The sequence below is a fragment of the Panthera tigris genome, chromosome C2 (assembly GCF_018350195.1).
Source record: "Panthera tigris isolate Pti1 chromosome C2, P.tigris_Pti1_mat1.1, whole genome shotgun sequence".
NCBI lineage: Eukaryota > Metazoa > Chordata > Mammalia > Carnivora > Felidae > Panthera > Panthera tigris.
The window spans coordinates 80,449,957-80,464,747 of record NC_056668.1 but is presented as its reverse complement, the minus strand read 5'-3'; the positions used below and the strand labels follow the sequence as shown (position 1 = coordinate 80,464,747).

Sequence of the window (14,791 nt, the reverse complement as noted above, 5' to 3'; positions counted from 1 at the left end):
CTACAGTTATACATTTGATTTCTACATAAGTTATATTATAAACTGCACAACACAATGTCATTTAGTTTTTTTTGCTTCAATAGTTAATTACCTTTTAAGGAGATTTAACTAAGAAGACACATATTCTTTACATTTACCCATGTGGTTACCAGTTTCTCTTCATTCTCATGTGTAAACCCAGGTTTCCATCTGGAATAATTCTACTAAAAAGATGTTCTTTGCCATTTCTTATAGTGCATCTGGGCACACCCTTACCATCCACTGGTAGAGTCATCTGTACCTCAGCCCTACAGCTGCCTCTTTATACACACACACACACACACACACACACACACACACACTCTCTCTCTCTCTCTCTCTCTCTCTCTCTCTCTCTCTCTCAAACCCTCATCATATACTTTCTCCTGAGAAGGCTCCCCTTCTCCCCCTTCTGGCCAGGCAGACCCATCAGAAGTAAATATTGAATGAGCTTTCCTGTTTCAGGGCTAGTGAAGCATGAACCCGCATCAAGACTCAGAATCCCAGCACAGTTGAGTGGTGGGGGCCCCCAAGATGGAGGCAGACAAGATCTGCTCAAAGGACATACAATGACATGGAGACATGCTGCTGGGTATATCTCTCCCTCCTCCCAAGGATGAGGTATTCCCCAGTCCCCCTCAACACTGCAAATCATGTATTACAGAGACTTACCTGTATCAGGGGCACACGCCTCATCTGCTTTGGCACCATTATCCACATTCTGTATGTTGGCATCTGGGGAGTAAAAACAAGATTTAAGGACCAGCCTACATTCTCCAGCTTCTTACAGAGGCAGGCAGGGGACCTTCCCATGGGGCCTGGATCACTAGACTTGTGTGTCTCTTTGAGTATCAGCTGGGTTCATGCTGATTTGTTGGGGCTGACTGTGTCTCCCTCACTATAGCCCAAACTCCAAGAAGACAGTGACCACAATTTACCTTCCTCTGGTCTCTGACACTCCTGGGTTCTTCCAGCCTGGGTACATGAGCTGAATGTGCTCCATCCAAAGGCTTCTTGCAGCCTTTGCAGAAGACTCTCTACCCCCTGCCACACATTATTTGATGCCTCCTCTCCCCCCCTCCACCCTCCCTTTTGAGCCTGGGTGCAGGAATTCTGCTCCTCTTTATTCCTCTGAGAAAGCGATCAGACAGCACTTCCTGTGAGACCCCATGGGGAAAGGAGTCCTGGAGTCCTGGTTCTCATTTCCACCCCGTAAGGAAGTTACTCTGCACAGGGTACCCCCTAGGAGTTCAGCCTGTGGCTGTGGCAAGTGCATTACAGCTGCAGCATCTCCCTTCCATCTTGGGGAATGTTGGTCTGTGTACCTGGGCCACTGGCCTCATTGCTGGCCCCCTCCGTTGGGTGGTCAGGGGTCTCCTGTCTTGGCTTCTGGCTGAAGGCCAGGAAGAGGTGCGTGCTCAGTGGCTGAGGAAGGTCCACCTCCAGGTATGCCCTCATGAACAGCTTGAAGACATCATAGCTAATTGGCTGAGGAAGAACAAAGAGGGAAAAAGTCAGTGCAGAGAAGCAAAGGGACAGAGAAGAAGGAGAGAAGAGAAACTTGGGGCCGGCGGCGGGGGGCGGGGGGGTGGCGCTGGCAGGTGAAAGAAATGAAAGGAAAGCAGAAAGAAGTGCAGTGATGGGTAAATGCTGGAATGAAAAGGTCAGTGGGTGATGGAGGATGACAGGCACAGGGAGCAGGGAACAGGATACAAGAAAGAGAAAACACTGATGGTTGCATGTTGGTGCTCACAGGAGGCTTCTGTAACAAGACGTGTCTAAAACTAAGTAGAAGGGGGTGATGTGGAGCAAGCACTGGGTGTGGAGGGTTCTGCCCACAAGCCGGACTTGGTCAGTGCCCTGGAATCCTAGTTAAGATGAAGGATGTAGCTGAAAACACGGTAGAAAGATGGGTCTTCTGTGGTATTTCCATTTGTTTGTGTTGTGAGGGATGGGATTCCTGAGTATTTGAGTCTCAGAAAACAGGAAAAGACAGGCTCCATCCTTCATTAGTTTCATAACTGACCTTCCCTGGATGAACCTCAAGATTAACAGGTGAGGGTATGTGTCTGGCTCAACTGCTCTCTAAACATGTCCTTGCGAAGGTTTTAGGCACTAGGAGAAGAGCAGGAAGCCAAGGACAGAAGGTAGAATCAAGAAATGTGCCAAAAACTAGAAGCTCTCCCTGCTGTATCTCTCCCACTACTGCCTGGCTTATGGTCCCAGGCTGGAAGCAACCATGCCAGAAAGGGCTGCTGTGCTCAGCAAACACTCAACAAAGACAGTTTGCAGTGAATCATCACTGGCTTGTGCCCTGATGGCATCAGATTCTTCATCAAATCGGCAGATGCTCCTGGAAATCACTGAGGAAGCTCTACTCTAAGATCTGCTGTGCAGGCTTTTGTAAATAACAACAGCCATGAGAATAAAATCCCTTTCTGGGAGCCTATTTGGTTCTCCTTTCAAAATGTTGATAGCATTTAACCCCTTGTCTCTTCTAGAAAATCTGAGAGCCTTCCCAGAACTACGAGCCACCTTGAATATACACAATTAGGTTTGGGATACAAAGTTTTGGCCCTAAAAACAGGGGATGCTCTCCTGGTCCCAATGGGAGGGAGCTCACACAGCAGTTTCTACTTGTCCCAGGTGGGGCTGTTCTACACATCTTCTTTACAGAGTGGAGGAAGCCTGATTTGGCCGGACAGAGGAAAACGCAGGCTCTTAGCAAGTTAAGGGATCTCAAACCAAATGGTGAACTCACATTTCTTGTGACAACTACCAATCAGTCTCTATCTCTCTGTCTTTTCTGCCCCTGAGTCTCTGGGTCTCTCTTTTATACTTTTTTGGTCCCTCTCTGTCTCCACAGCATCACCTCAGAATGTCTCTTCCTTACACATCCTCCTCTTTTTTACCAGTCTGTGACAGCAAAATCTTTTCCTCCTACTTTCCAAGTGGAGCCCACCCACTATGACCCTTGATTCCAGCCTCCCTGCATCTGGAGGCATCTCCCAGCATCTGCTTCTCTACCTGCAAGCACGTTCAAGGGCACTGCTCCAAAGAAATGGTTGGTTACTCGAATTACTGTCCTGTCTTTCTTCCCTTCCCCTTCAACGTTCTCCAGCCAGACCACACTAGCCTCGTCACCTCCTTAGTCCCATTTGCTCTGGGCTCTAGCCCATCACCTCTGAACCCACTCTCTTGAAGGTCATAGGTTCAGTTGTCTCTTTTCAGACTTGCTCATCTTCGGCTTCTCTGTAGCATTCCATCCTCTCTTCTTAAAACTTTCTGTTTTCTGTGGTGTTGTGCTATTTTGGTTCTCCTCATTCTCTGCTTTGATTTGACTATTTGCTGATGTTACTGTCCTTATTTTAAAAGGCTCTTTTTGCACTGTCTTTTCCTTCATACTATTTTAATTGGCAAGTACTGTTTCCAACATCCAGTTGACCCTTGAGCAACACAGGTTTGAACTGTGCAAGCCCACTTACATGCAGAATTTTTTCAATAAATACAGAACAATACTGTAAATGTATTTTCTCTTCCTTATGATTTCCTTAATGACATCTTCCATTCTTTAGCTTCCTTTATTGTACAATATAATACACTATATACAATACAAATAACATAGAAAATGTGTGTTAATCAATGTTTATGTTAAAAGTAGGGCTTCCAGTCAACAGGAGGCTATTTATAGTTAAGCTTTCAGGGAGTCAAAAGTTATACATGGATTTTCAACTGTGTGTGTGGGGGGGGGGGTCAGTGACCCTAACCCCCACATTACTCAAGGGTTAACTGTAGTTTTGAGCTCCAAAGTACCCTGTTAATCTTTTTTGGTTAGCATCAAACTGAGAACTATCAACATAAAATATTTCTGGAAAACAGACTATCCTAAATGATTTTTAAAAAGAGAAAGTTTAACTAAACAAAGTCTAACATAATGCTCTTAAAAAACCAAAGCTGAAAGGTCATCAAACAAGATCAGAGTGGGATTTAGGAGACTTCGTGACTGGTCTCAGCTCTACCACATTTCCTCTGCTTTGTGAACCTCAGTTTCTTTGACAGCAAATTGTGAGGGATGAACTAAAAGGTCTCAAGTTCTAAACTTTTATTATATTCCTCTCTGAACCAGCTCCTCTTCCTAACCCTGCTGTTTGTTAATGTCAACAATACCATCATTCTCCCGATATTCCAGGCTCAGCTTTGAACCCCCAGTCATCTGAGATTAGGTCTTGTCCCTTACTTCTGTTCATGGTTCTTCTGTAACATCAGTCACATTCAGTCTTTTCTGTGTGTCCACTGCCCATCTGCCACCACTCTGACAAGAAGGCCATTGAAGGCCCAATGTTCCTGGTTTCAGACTTCTGTTTCGGGCATCCTGCCTGGACCACTGTAATACTTCTCGAAGGCTTCCTTGCTTCCACCCCATCTGTCAGTCCTCTCATCTTATCCATCCTTGCCAAACTGATCTTACCAAAGCACAGTTCTGATCAGATTGCTTCTCTACTCAAAAACTTTCCATGGCTTCTTATCACCACAGGAGAGGTTAGATCAGTTTTAAAATCATGTGCCCTTCTATAACATTTAAACATGCATTCCCATTTATCTTTACTTATAAATTATATACATGTACTATTGTGTTCCTCTAATACATTATAAAACATACACAAAAGAAGAAATTAGAAAATAGAAGTTAGATGAGATAAAAATCAATGCAAATAGAAAATCTAATTTGTAGTGTTCCCATATTCCAGTGGATCATCCTGTATACTCCTTGAGTCCTCTGGGATTCACAGCCCTCCCATAATTCCACTCCAACCTAGATTTGTAGCTACTTTAAGTACTGAGACCATTCTGGTATGTTCTCCTATAATTCCCTACGTGTACCTCCACATTCTATCCACACTGATCTCCATGTTCTTTCCTGATCAAGCATCCATGCATAACACATAATCTGCTTCCTTCTCTACCCTTTAAGAGGTTAAAATTCTAGCTACCCTTTAAGGTCCTGCCCACATGTCACCTCCTCTAGGAAGCCTAGTATGATCTCCTATACCTGAATTTCTGTACTTTTCCTCTTTGGTTCCTATCCTATCACACTTATATCTGCTGCCCTCTATTAATATATAGTTGTTTGTGACATATGTATCCTTAGTCCCTCAACTAGATCTGGAGCTCTAGGAAGGTAGTAAAATATCTTATTTCATCTAAGTATCTGCCACACCATCTACAATAGTGTTGCCTGAGAGGTATTTTAGTGGATGTTGGGTTTCTCATTGGTACACTTGGCTGTCACCAATTATTGTGGGTACTATTCAGTAATTTTATATATATATATATATATATGCCTTTTAGATACAAGAAACACCTTGGGGAACACACCGAAGAAATACACATGGGTCCATACCTTCAAAGAGACTCAGGTATTAAAATAATTCTAGTACAGAATCAATAGTGGTGAGTGCCATAGGAAAAGAACAAACTGTTATGAGAACTTAGAAAACAATGATTGAACACATGTCCAACCATTCATGATCATATTCTGGGCAACAGGATGGCACAGAATAAGCCCAGAAACAAAGGTCATTCATACCAGAACAGCCTAGATGTCCTCATGTCACTGAGGCTCTGAAAGTTCAGGGACTTGCCCCAGCCACCTAGCAGTAAAGGAAAACCAGAAGCCCAATCTTCTGACTCCCAGTTTAGAGCTCCTGTTACCGTATCTGTTCTGGGTCCCAGTGTTAACATACGGCTCCCTGCCACCCTCTCCGGGAACCTCAAGTACAGTAGGCAAAGAAATGTGACTGTGTGCCACTCTCAAAGTTATACCTGGGTTATGAGTAAGTTCTTTATGAGCATAAGCCAGGCTCAGAGTAGTTGCTAGTGAATGTGTGATAGGTAGAAAGTGGTGTTCTATGTCAAAACCAGATAAACAAACACTATGAGGCAGGTTAGCAATTCTCTGAGCTCTGGAATAACATGCTAGGCACTGTCATGGCACAGGCCTGGTTTTTTTTCCCCCCAGAAACTGCAACTTTCATGTAGGAGATAGCTGGACAATTGCTGTTTCTGCAATCTGTTTAAAGTGTTAATTCCTATACAGGTTAAGAAGGGAGGGGAACTAGATGGACAGCTTACTCTGCATTGGGCAGTTTACATACATGATCTCAAGTCTTAAAATAACAGTATGAGGTGGGACTATTACTGCCATTTTGTGGATGAAAAAAATTCTGAAAAGATAAATAACTTGTTCAAAGTCATAAAGCAAGTGATAGAGCTGGGTTTTGTGCTTAGATGTGTCTTGAGTCTAAGATCATAGGGCCACCAAGCCACCTTGCCCCTTCTGTTCCACTGTTCTTGTCCACTTTCTGGCTGTCTTCTGCTATACTCAGTTCTCCAGAGAATCACTCAGTGCTGATGGGCAAGGGCATGGCCAGATGCAGTGCTCCACTCTGCAAACTTTTTTAAAAAAAAATGTTTATTTGAGATAGAGAGAGCAGAGGAGGGACAGAGAAAGAGGGAGGGAAAGAATCCCAAGCAGCCTCTGTGCTGACTTGGGGCTCAATCCCACAAACCATGAGATCATGACCTGAGCCGAAATCAAGAGTACGATGCTTAACCGACTGAGCCAGCCAGGTGCCCCCAACCCCCAACTCTGCAAACTTTTATTCCTCGCCTTGCTTTCCTAGCCACCTGCCCCTTCCCACAACTAACTCATTCCTCCTTGAGACATTTTGGCAGCAGTAGGCCATCAAGCTCAAGAGAAATTAAATTCTTTTTGTTTCCCCAACCCCGTGCCGGGACATTACACCTACTAGAAGCCAGCCGTACTGTGAGGGAGAATAAAATCAGAATGACAGAACTTCCCTGGGACACAGCAGTGCCCGGCATACAAAGAGTGGGGGCCAGCATGATGGAGGCGGGGGTGGCAGCAGACTCCTAACAGCCAAACCGCTCTCTGCTTCTGAAAGCTCCCTGTGGCCTTCACACCCTCTGTGGCCCTGACCAAATTGTTCCCCTCCCACTCGTCAGCCACATGGCTGACGGCTGATTAGCAGCCTCCACCCTTCTTTGTTCCTGTGTTTTGGAGCTGGGGGCTGGAGAGGCGGGTGGGAGGGGCAAGGAGTTTTTTGCTGGCTCCACCATCTTCTCCTCAGGAACGTTCTTTGCAAGGGTTCATTCTCAGTCTAGCCCCTATGCTGGCAACCTTCTTCCTGCTTCATTCTCCTAATGATTGGTGCATTTTATCCAAAGCCCCTGCTCCGGTGTACTTTGAGGACATGTACTTTGTTGATTCACTGCCAGTGCCCAGCAGAGAAGGGGTTGACTCAAGGTTTGTTGAAAGGATGACAATACAAATAAATAAGTGGCCAGCATCATCCCAAGTTTGTCCTGCTGATCAGTCAGTTTTCTGCAATTAGCCTTCATAAAAGGACCCAGGAGCAGGGAAAAGGAAGTTGAGTTTAAAACATTCTGGGGAAAGGAGCCAGAAAGGAAATAATAGTAAGTACCCTTTTTTAAGTGTCCCATAAAGTATTAGATATTTCACAAAAATTATCTCATTCAATCCACTCTTCTGTAAACTTCAACATTTTTGTTTGGTTGTTGTTATCTTCAGGTCACAGAAAAGGAAACTAAGGTTCAGAAACGTGAAATATTATTTCAGGCCACATACTGGTTGGCAGCAAAGGTAGAAGTCTAACCTAAGACCATGTAACTCCAGGGTCATGGCTCTTAAACTTAAGCCTGCCAATAGGAAGTAAGTTCTGGAGGGCAGTAATCATGCTTTCTCATCTTTGTATCTTCTATAGTGCCCAACACAGTGCCTCGATGCTCAAGAAACATTAGATGAGTTGAATTTGAAAGTTGGGGATGTCTTCCATTCATTTGCTCATTCAACAAATATTTCTTCAGTGCCTGCTATGAGCCAGATATTCTTCTGGGCACTGGGGATACTGAAATGAACAAAAGTGCTCTAATGGGAGAAACAGACAATTAAAAAGTTATATAGCATGACAGATGGCGAGAAATACTAAGAAAGACAATAACATAGAATGGAAAGATAAGAAAGGAAAGAGGGCTTAAATTTTAAATACAGTAGGTGACATTCATTAAGAAGGTGACTTGAGCAAACGCTTGAAGGAGGTGAGGAAATAACGTGGATACTGAGGGAGAAACATTCCAGGAAAAGGCAAAGGCAAATGCAAAAGTACTGAGGTTACAGCAACCTTGGCTTGTTTGATGGCATCAAAGAGGCTAATATGGCTGGAAACCAATGAGGAGGAGAATAGCAAGAGATGAGGTTAGATGGTAATGACCTTGATTTTAACTCTGAGTAGGGGGTAGAGGGACCATGAGGGATTGTAGAGCAGAGCAGTGAGATGATCTGACTTAAGTGCTAACAGATTGCTCAGGATGTGTGCAAAGAATAGACTTTAAAGGTCAAGAGCAGAAGCAGGGAGCCTAGTTAGGTGACTATTACAATAATCTAGGCAAAATATGGTGGTGTCTCAGGTAAGTGGTGAGATGTGACTAGATTTTGGATATATTTTGAAGGTAGAAGTTAGGGTTTGCTGATAAACTGGATGTGGGATGTGAGAGGAAAAGTCAATGATGACTCCATAGTTGTAGACTGAAGAACTTGAAGAATGGAGTTATTTGCTGAAATGGGGAAGATTGCTGGCAAAATCAGCTTTACAGGGTAAGATCAACAGGCTCAGTTTAGCTCATGTTATTCTGAGATATCGATTTGATTGTTAAGTGGAAATGCCAAGTCAGAGGAGTAAAGGGAGAACCAGTGTCCTGAAATCCAAGTGAAGAAAGTGGAGGAGAATATGACCAACTGTGTCCAATGCTGTTAGGTAAAATGACTATTGAGTTTTAGCCACATGGAGTTCCTTCGCTATCTTCAGTAGTGGTTTTAGTGGAGAAGTGGGGGTTACACTCTGATTGAAGGGCTCTCAAAAAGTGGGAAGAAGAGAAATTGGAGGCAGTGACTATAGACAAATATCTCCAGTTGGAGAGAGAACTGGAGTTGGAAGAGTATTTTTTATATTGGACAAATAATAGTATGTTTATATGTTGATGAGAAAAACCTAACAAATAGTGGAAAGTTGATGTGAACAAGATATATAAACAGAGAAAGCAATGCCTGTCAATAGACCAGAAAAGGATGGGAATTAGTGTACACATGGAGGAGCTGAACTTAACTAGGAGCATGGAGAGTTCATCCCTAGTTTCAGGAAAAAAGATACAGAGGTAGGTGAGGGTCTCATGGAAGATCTCTTCTGATTGTTTCTATTTTCTCAGTGAAGGAGAAAGCATGGTTGATAACTGACAATGAAGACAGGAAAGTGGAAAGATTTGAAGAGAGAGGAGAAAGTATGAGGTAGTCTTCTAGGACAATGAGAGGGTGATTAAACTTGGCAAACATATAATTCCAGGGAGCACCAATACCTCACTTAAGATTTAAGATAAAATATGTTGAGAAGCAAGTTCTTCAAGATGAGTTAAACTTCTAAGAGGGGAACAAATTATGGAAAGGCTGGAAAATAGAGCTAAAGGCTTGAAATGCAAACATTCTTACCTCATGTGGATCATATTGTTTGAGGCTCCCACCCTCATTAAACTCAGCCAAGACATCCTTTATCTTCTTGGAAGAATCTGGAGAGACATAATCCACATGTGAAATATTGGGAGCTGGGCCAAGTAAATTCTCTCTGTCTAACCTTGGTTATGATGGAGTAATCCCTCATTCCCAGGACTATACGGAAAAATGTCACCCTTATCTGTCTTTCTGCCCTCTTCTTTTTTCAGTATAGTCTCTCTCCTGCTGTATGAATTATCTTTCTAAAACACAAATGTGATCAGATCATGTTCCTGTTCAACATACTTCAGTGACTCTCAATTTTCCCGGGATTAAGCTTAACTCCCTTAGCTTGGTATACAAGTATGTAGGGATCTGTCTTAGTCTATTCTTTATCTCTTAATTTAACCTTCCACTCACCCCAATTTTCAAACACAAAACCACATTTCCAGAAATCCTTGAATACACTATGTACTCACTCATTCATTCTTGGAGTCTTTTCTCTATACTGTAAACTTCTTGGTACCCAGCTCAAATGTCAAATCCTCTGTAAAGTCTTCCTTTATCAGTTAGAATGGATTATTCCCTCTCCAGGCTCCCACATGACTTGTACATAATTTTGTAAGAGTACTTGTCATATACTGTTCTATTATTTATTAACTTGCCTTTCTTATACATCTCCTGCCTCAGTTCTGCCTTGAGAGCTGTATTTGGCTAGTGAGTCTCTCTACATCACACAATGTATTACACATAACTAGTGTTCAGAAAACCAATATACTAGATGATTGCATAAAATCTGAGCAGAAATTTTAAAACATTTAAAATGTTGTTGATTATAGAGGGTGAGATGGGCATTAAACCCAGTGATGCTCTGTCCTTGGTGCTGAAACAGAGACTCGGGATTCATGAAGCACGGTGATTTAGAAAATTCTGCTTTCCATAGGAAACAATAAACTCCCAAAGAAAATTTTGGCTTCTTCTTATTCTTTTGGGCTTTATTAGGAAATTGGGAGTCTAGAGAATGGAGTCAATAACTGTCATTACAAACACATTCTGAGTGTATCCTGTGTAGTTACCAGAAGTCAAGACATCAGAGAAACTAGGGTCTCTGTGCTCTCCTCGTCTTACAGTATTGTGGATAATGAAGAGCTTCCCAAGCTCCATTACTGCCACAATTTGAACATATGAGCAAAGGGCAATGTCATTAAAAACTGACATAATGTTCCGCGGTGTTCAGACTCTATGTACAGAGGGCTACACTCTCATAGGCCTATGTAAAGTAGATATGCTCATGCGCTGGGCTGTTCTCCGTGGCTCTGCTGACTTGGATTCAATCAAGCACAAGTTATAATCATTTCAGGACTGAGAAATACTGAAATGCCACAGGAAAATGTTGATGCTGCCTAAAAATGGACATTTCTTCCTGAAATTCAAAACAGATGTTGAAAAACTAATAGCTCAGTGAGATCCAGGCAGCTGATGTCATCAATTTGGGCTGTTTCCATTCAATTCAGAAAATGCTGTGGAGGGTGAGATGTTGCAAGGTACTGCTGATGAACTAGCTGGGGAGATGATCTGAATAATTGTGGTAATGATAGCTACTTCTTATTAGAAGCCTTTACTGCACATTCTCATATTCTCCCCTGCCAATCCATGCACATTTGGTTCAATTTTCTTCAGTTTACACATAAAGAAGCTGAAATTCAGAAAAATTAAGTGACTTGCCTAAGAGGGTTTTAATTCAGGTCTAGTTTGGTCCAAAGTCTATATTACTTTCCCTTAAGCACTATTTACTATTACTCCCCAAACACTTGCTAACACAAGGAAACGTGTAATTAATGCTGTAGCAGTAATACGAAGCTCTAGGAAGCAGAGAGAAGAGAAGTAGAATTAGCAGGAAAAAAGCAAAATTAGGATAACAGTAAGTTTGGGTGGGGACCAGGGATGTCCCATACAGAAGGCAGCATCTAATCTGTGGTGTAAAGAATGAGTGAGGTTTTGAAAGGCAGACATGAAATGAAAAGGATATTTTAAGAAGCGACAGGGTGAACAAAGATGCAGAGATGGGCATCACAAGACATGCAGGAAAAGTCAGAACCAGAGAGTAGTTTGGGGCCAGATTTGTGGGAGTCTTGAGTGCCAAGCTAAAGACATTGATTTGAAATTGTTGAAGATTTTCTGAATAGTGGAGTAACATAACCAAGTCTCTGTTTTCCTAAAGGCCACTCTGGCAACAGAATGGAAGAGAACTTAGAATTAAGCCAGAGCTCAGTTAACATTACCCATAAATTATATTCAAACATCCTATGGGCAGCTCAATTATTTAGAAAATACTACATTTTAGAATCTATTTTAATGATAGATTTTAAGGTCAGCTAGAGTGGCCAAATCTGGGTGGCACTTCAAAGTGCAAATTGGGAAGCGTGGGTATCCCTGGTGTGGCTTATGCAAGAGTAGTATAGAGCCAGCATTTTGATTGAGAATCAGGGGGATGATTTCACTTGAATGTATACTCCTGGTATTACTGTCACATTTTGGAGATTCCACAGTTCACCCTAACAGAAATCCTTTGGTTCTAAAGTGCTATGGATCTATTTAGCAAACCCTGATTTATATTTAAATGAATGCTATACACACACATATATGTATATATACATGTATTTTCATCATATGTTCACATTCAAATAGACAGGTTTTAAAAAGAAAAACAGAGAAAGCATTTATTTTAAAATCTCTGATTAATAGCCTAAAATTAAATAGAAAAAAACAATCCAAGAGATTACTGGTTCTTAGATTTCCATGACAAGTGTTCTTTACCACACATTTACTTCAATTTTTCCATGGGCTTTAATGAGCTCATAGTATCAACACCTGTCCTGTTTTAAAAAGGGACACAATCTAATTCTCAAAGTTGAGACCCATTACTTTTGCCTGGGATATCCTTTGATATTTTATTAGTCTTATTCTCTACAGGTTTCTGGGCTGGGTTTCTATTTGCCTGAGGACCAAAAGGCTACTGCTCCATTCTGTTTCATCTTAAGACAGCTAAGAACAATGACAGACCTCTTCAGAGCATTCCTTGATCTTACTTTAGGCACCATCTGTGGGTCCAACTGCACAGCCTCAGGAGAGAGCTCCCTGTCAAAGCCTGTATGGTAACACTACCACCTGACTCAGAGGAGATCCAGTTCTGTTCCTAGTGTCTTTAATAGGGCCATGTCCATAATTCTTTGCAAGAACTCCTATTTTGTTGAGTGCTGACTGCATGTTAGGCACTGCTGTAATCATCTTATGTGTTTTATTTAAATCTCCACAACTATCCTTGAACGTAGTAATGGTCCTTATTTTAGAGAAGAAAAAACTGAGTCTTAAAAAATTTAAAAGATTATTTGAAGGGCACACAGCTAGTGAGTGAGTGACTCTGATATTTAGCATATCTGATAATGTGACACAGCTATTAGATTCACTGGCTACATGAACACTGGTCAATCAGAAGATAAGGCCCTCCATGACAATGATTATCAAACCTGGCTACATGTCAGAATCACCTGAGGAGCCCTATAAACATTGAAACACAGGCCTCACCTCAAAACAATTAAATCAGTATCTCTTTGGAAACTGAGGAATCAATATATTTTAAAGCTTCCTGGGGGTTCAAATGTACAGTCAAGGTCAAGAACTACTGTACCATGAATGTAATTCTATTGTTAGAAATGAAGATTACCTTAAGAAGCAGCTAAACTCATTGGATAATTATTGCAAAAGGAAAAAAGTTTGTAACTCTGCTAAATCTGAAATCACCACACTTGGCAGACATTCTCCATTGTTCAAGTGGACAATGCTAAAGAACTTTACCCAACAGGTCAAGTTCTTCAGCTTCATGGCAAGGCAGGGATACCTTTTGCATTAACCCACACTGGCAGAACCATCAGCATGCAGTTTTACCCCAAGTCAGGGGTTAAGAAGGCTCTTTTCTGTGATCAAGGTCGTTAGTAGTAACAACTACCCTAAAAAGTTTCAATCCAAAATTGTCTCTTCATGCTTTATGTGCCAGAAGTTCTGGGACCATAACCAAACACTTGTTCCTAGTGTTTGAGCACATTCGAAGTCTTTTTAAGGAGAAAATTTGGCCCAACTCACAGGCACCTTCACTGCCACATTTGTGTGGGAGAGGGATGCCCTCCAACAGAACAAGCAGACAAATTAGGAGCTTTAGTGTTTACAGCAGAACGTCAGCTGTGCTGCCTGAACCAGAACCCAAAGTTTATGGACCATCTTCTCTTTAAGAACACTGAGTATTTGAAAACTAGTCAGGCTATTAAACTTTGAAATAACTATGAATCAACATTTTCAACTGTGAATCTGAAAACCCATAGATGAGAGTGAAATTCTGAGGTGCATAATAACTTTCCATTCCTCAAAGTTCCCTAAGAGCATCTCAGACTGAACATGCATAGGAACTGCCTGGGGATCTGATTCAGTAGGTCTGAGTCAGGGCCCAAAATTATACATTTCAAATAATACTCTAAGTGACACCAATTATGCAGATGCATGGACCTCACTTTTGAAGAGCAGGCCTTAAGCAACATTCTTATATATTTGTGGCTAACTGGTCAGGCTTGCCTGTCACAACATAGACAAAAACATGATGCTGAACCTAGAGGAATATATTCCACAGATTCAGAAGACCTACATGACTCAACCCAGGGAAGGAAAGACACAGAGAGGGGAAAAGGGAAAGTTGGCAAATGAAAAGGAAAAAAAAAAAACAAAACCAACAACCTAAATTTTCCTTCTTTCGAAGAAGGCAGGGATGTATGAGTAAGTTTTCTAAGTATTTCAAGGAGTCAAGAATACAGTGAGATGAACAAAAGCAAGAGCGGAGTTTCCCAAGCGTTCTGGAAAGATGGAGGATGATGTCAGAACAGATATGTCAGATCCAGGAGCATTGTATCAAAAGGCCCACATTTTTAGCCAAGAGGAACCAGGCCCCAAAGTAGAATGTGAGAAGCATGCGTAAGAAGCCCAGCTTCCTAAACATTGACAATCTCCCAGCTATACTTCTTCTCCTGTGCACTGTTTCTGCCCAGCATATAGCCCACTGCCTGGCATAAAATCAATGTTCAATACAGATTCATTGAATAAAGGAGGACTAGGAAAGGGATTAGGGTTATTGTGCTTTTCCCATACATC

At 42.0% G+C, this 14,791-nt stretch overlaps 1 protein-coding gene across 1 annotated transcript in view; it reads right to left on the bottom strand.

Annotated features, from left to right (window-relative positions):
* The window catches only part of DGKG (diacylglycerol kinase gamma), a 201,489-nt gene that overhangs the window by 136,092 nt on the left and 50,606 nt on the right, over positions 1-14,791 (bottom strand). The window contains exons 3-5 of the mRNA XM_042956236.1: positions 9,599-9,675; positions 1,344-1,506; positions 691-753 (exon numbers count right to left, since the gene is read on the bottom strand). Of these exons, the coding sequence (XP_042812170.1) occupies positions 691-753; positions 1,344-1,506; positions 9,599-9,675 (303 nt within the window). The remainder of the gene's footprint in view (positions 1-690; positions 754-1,343; positions 1,507-9,598; positions 9,676-14,791) is intronic.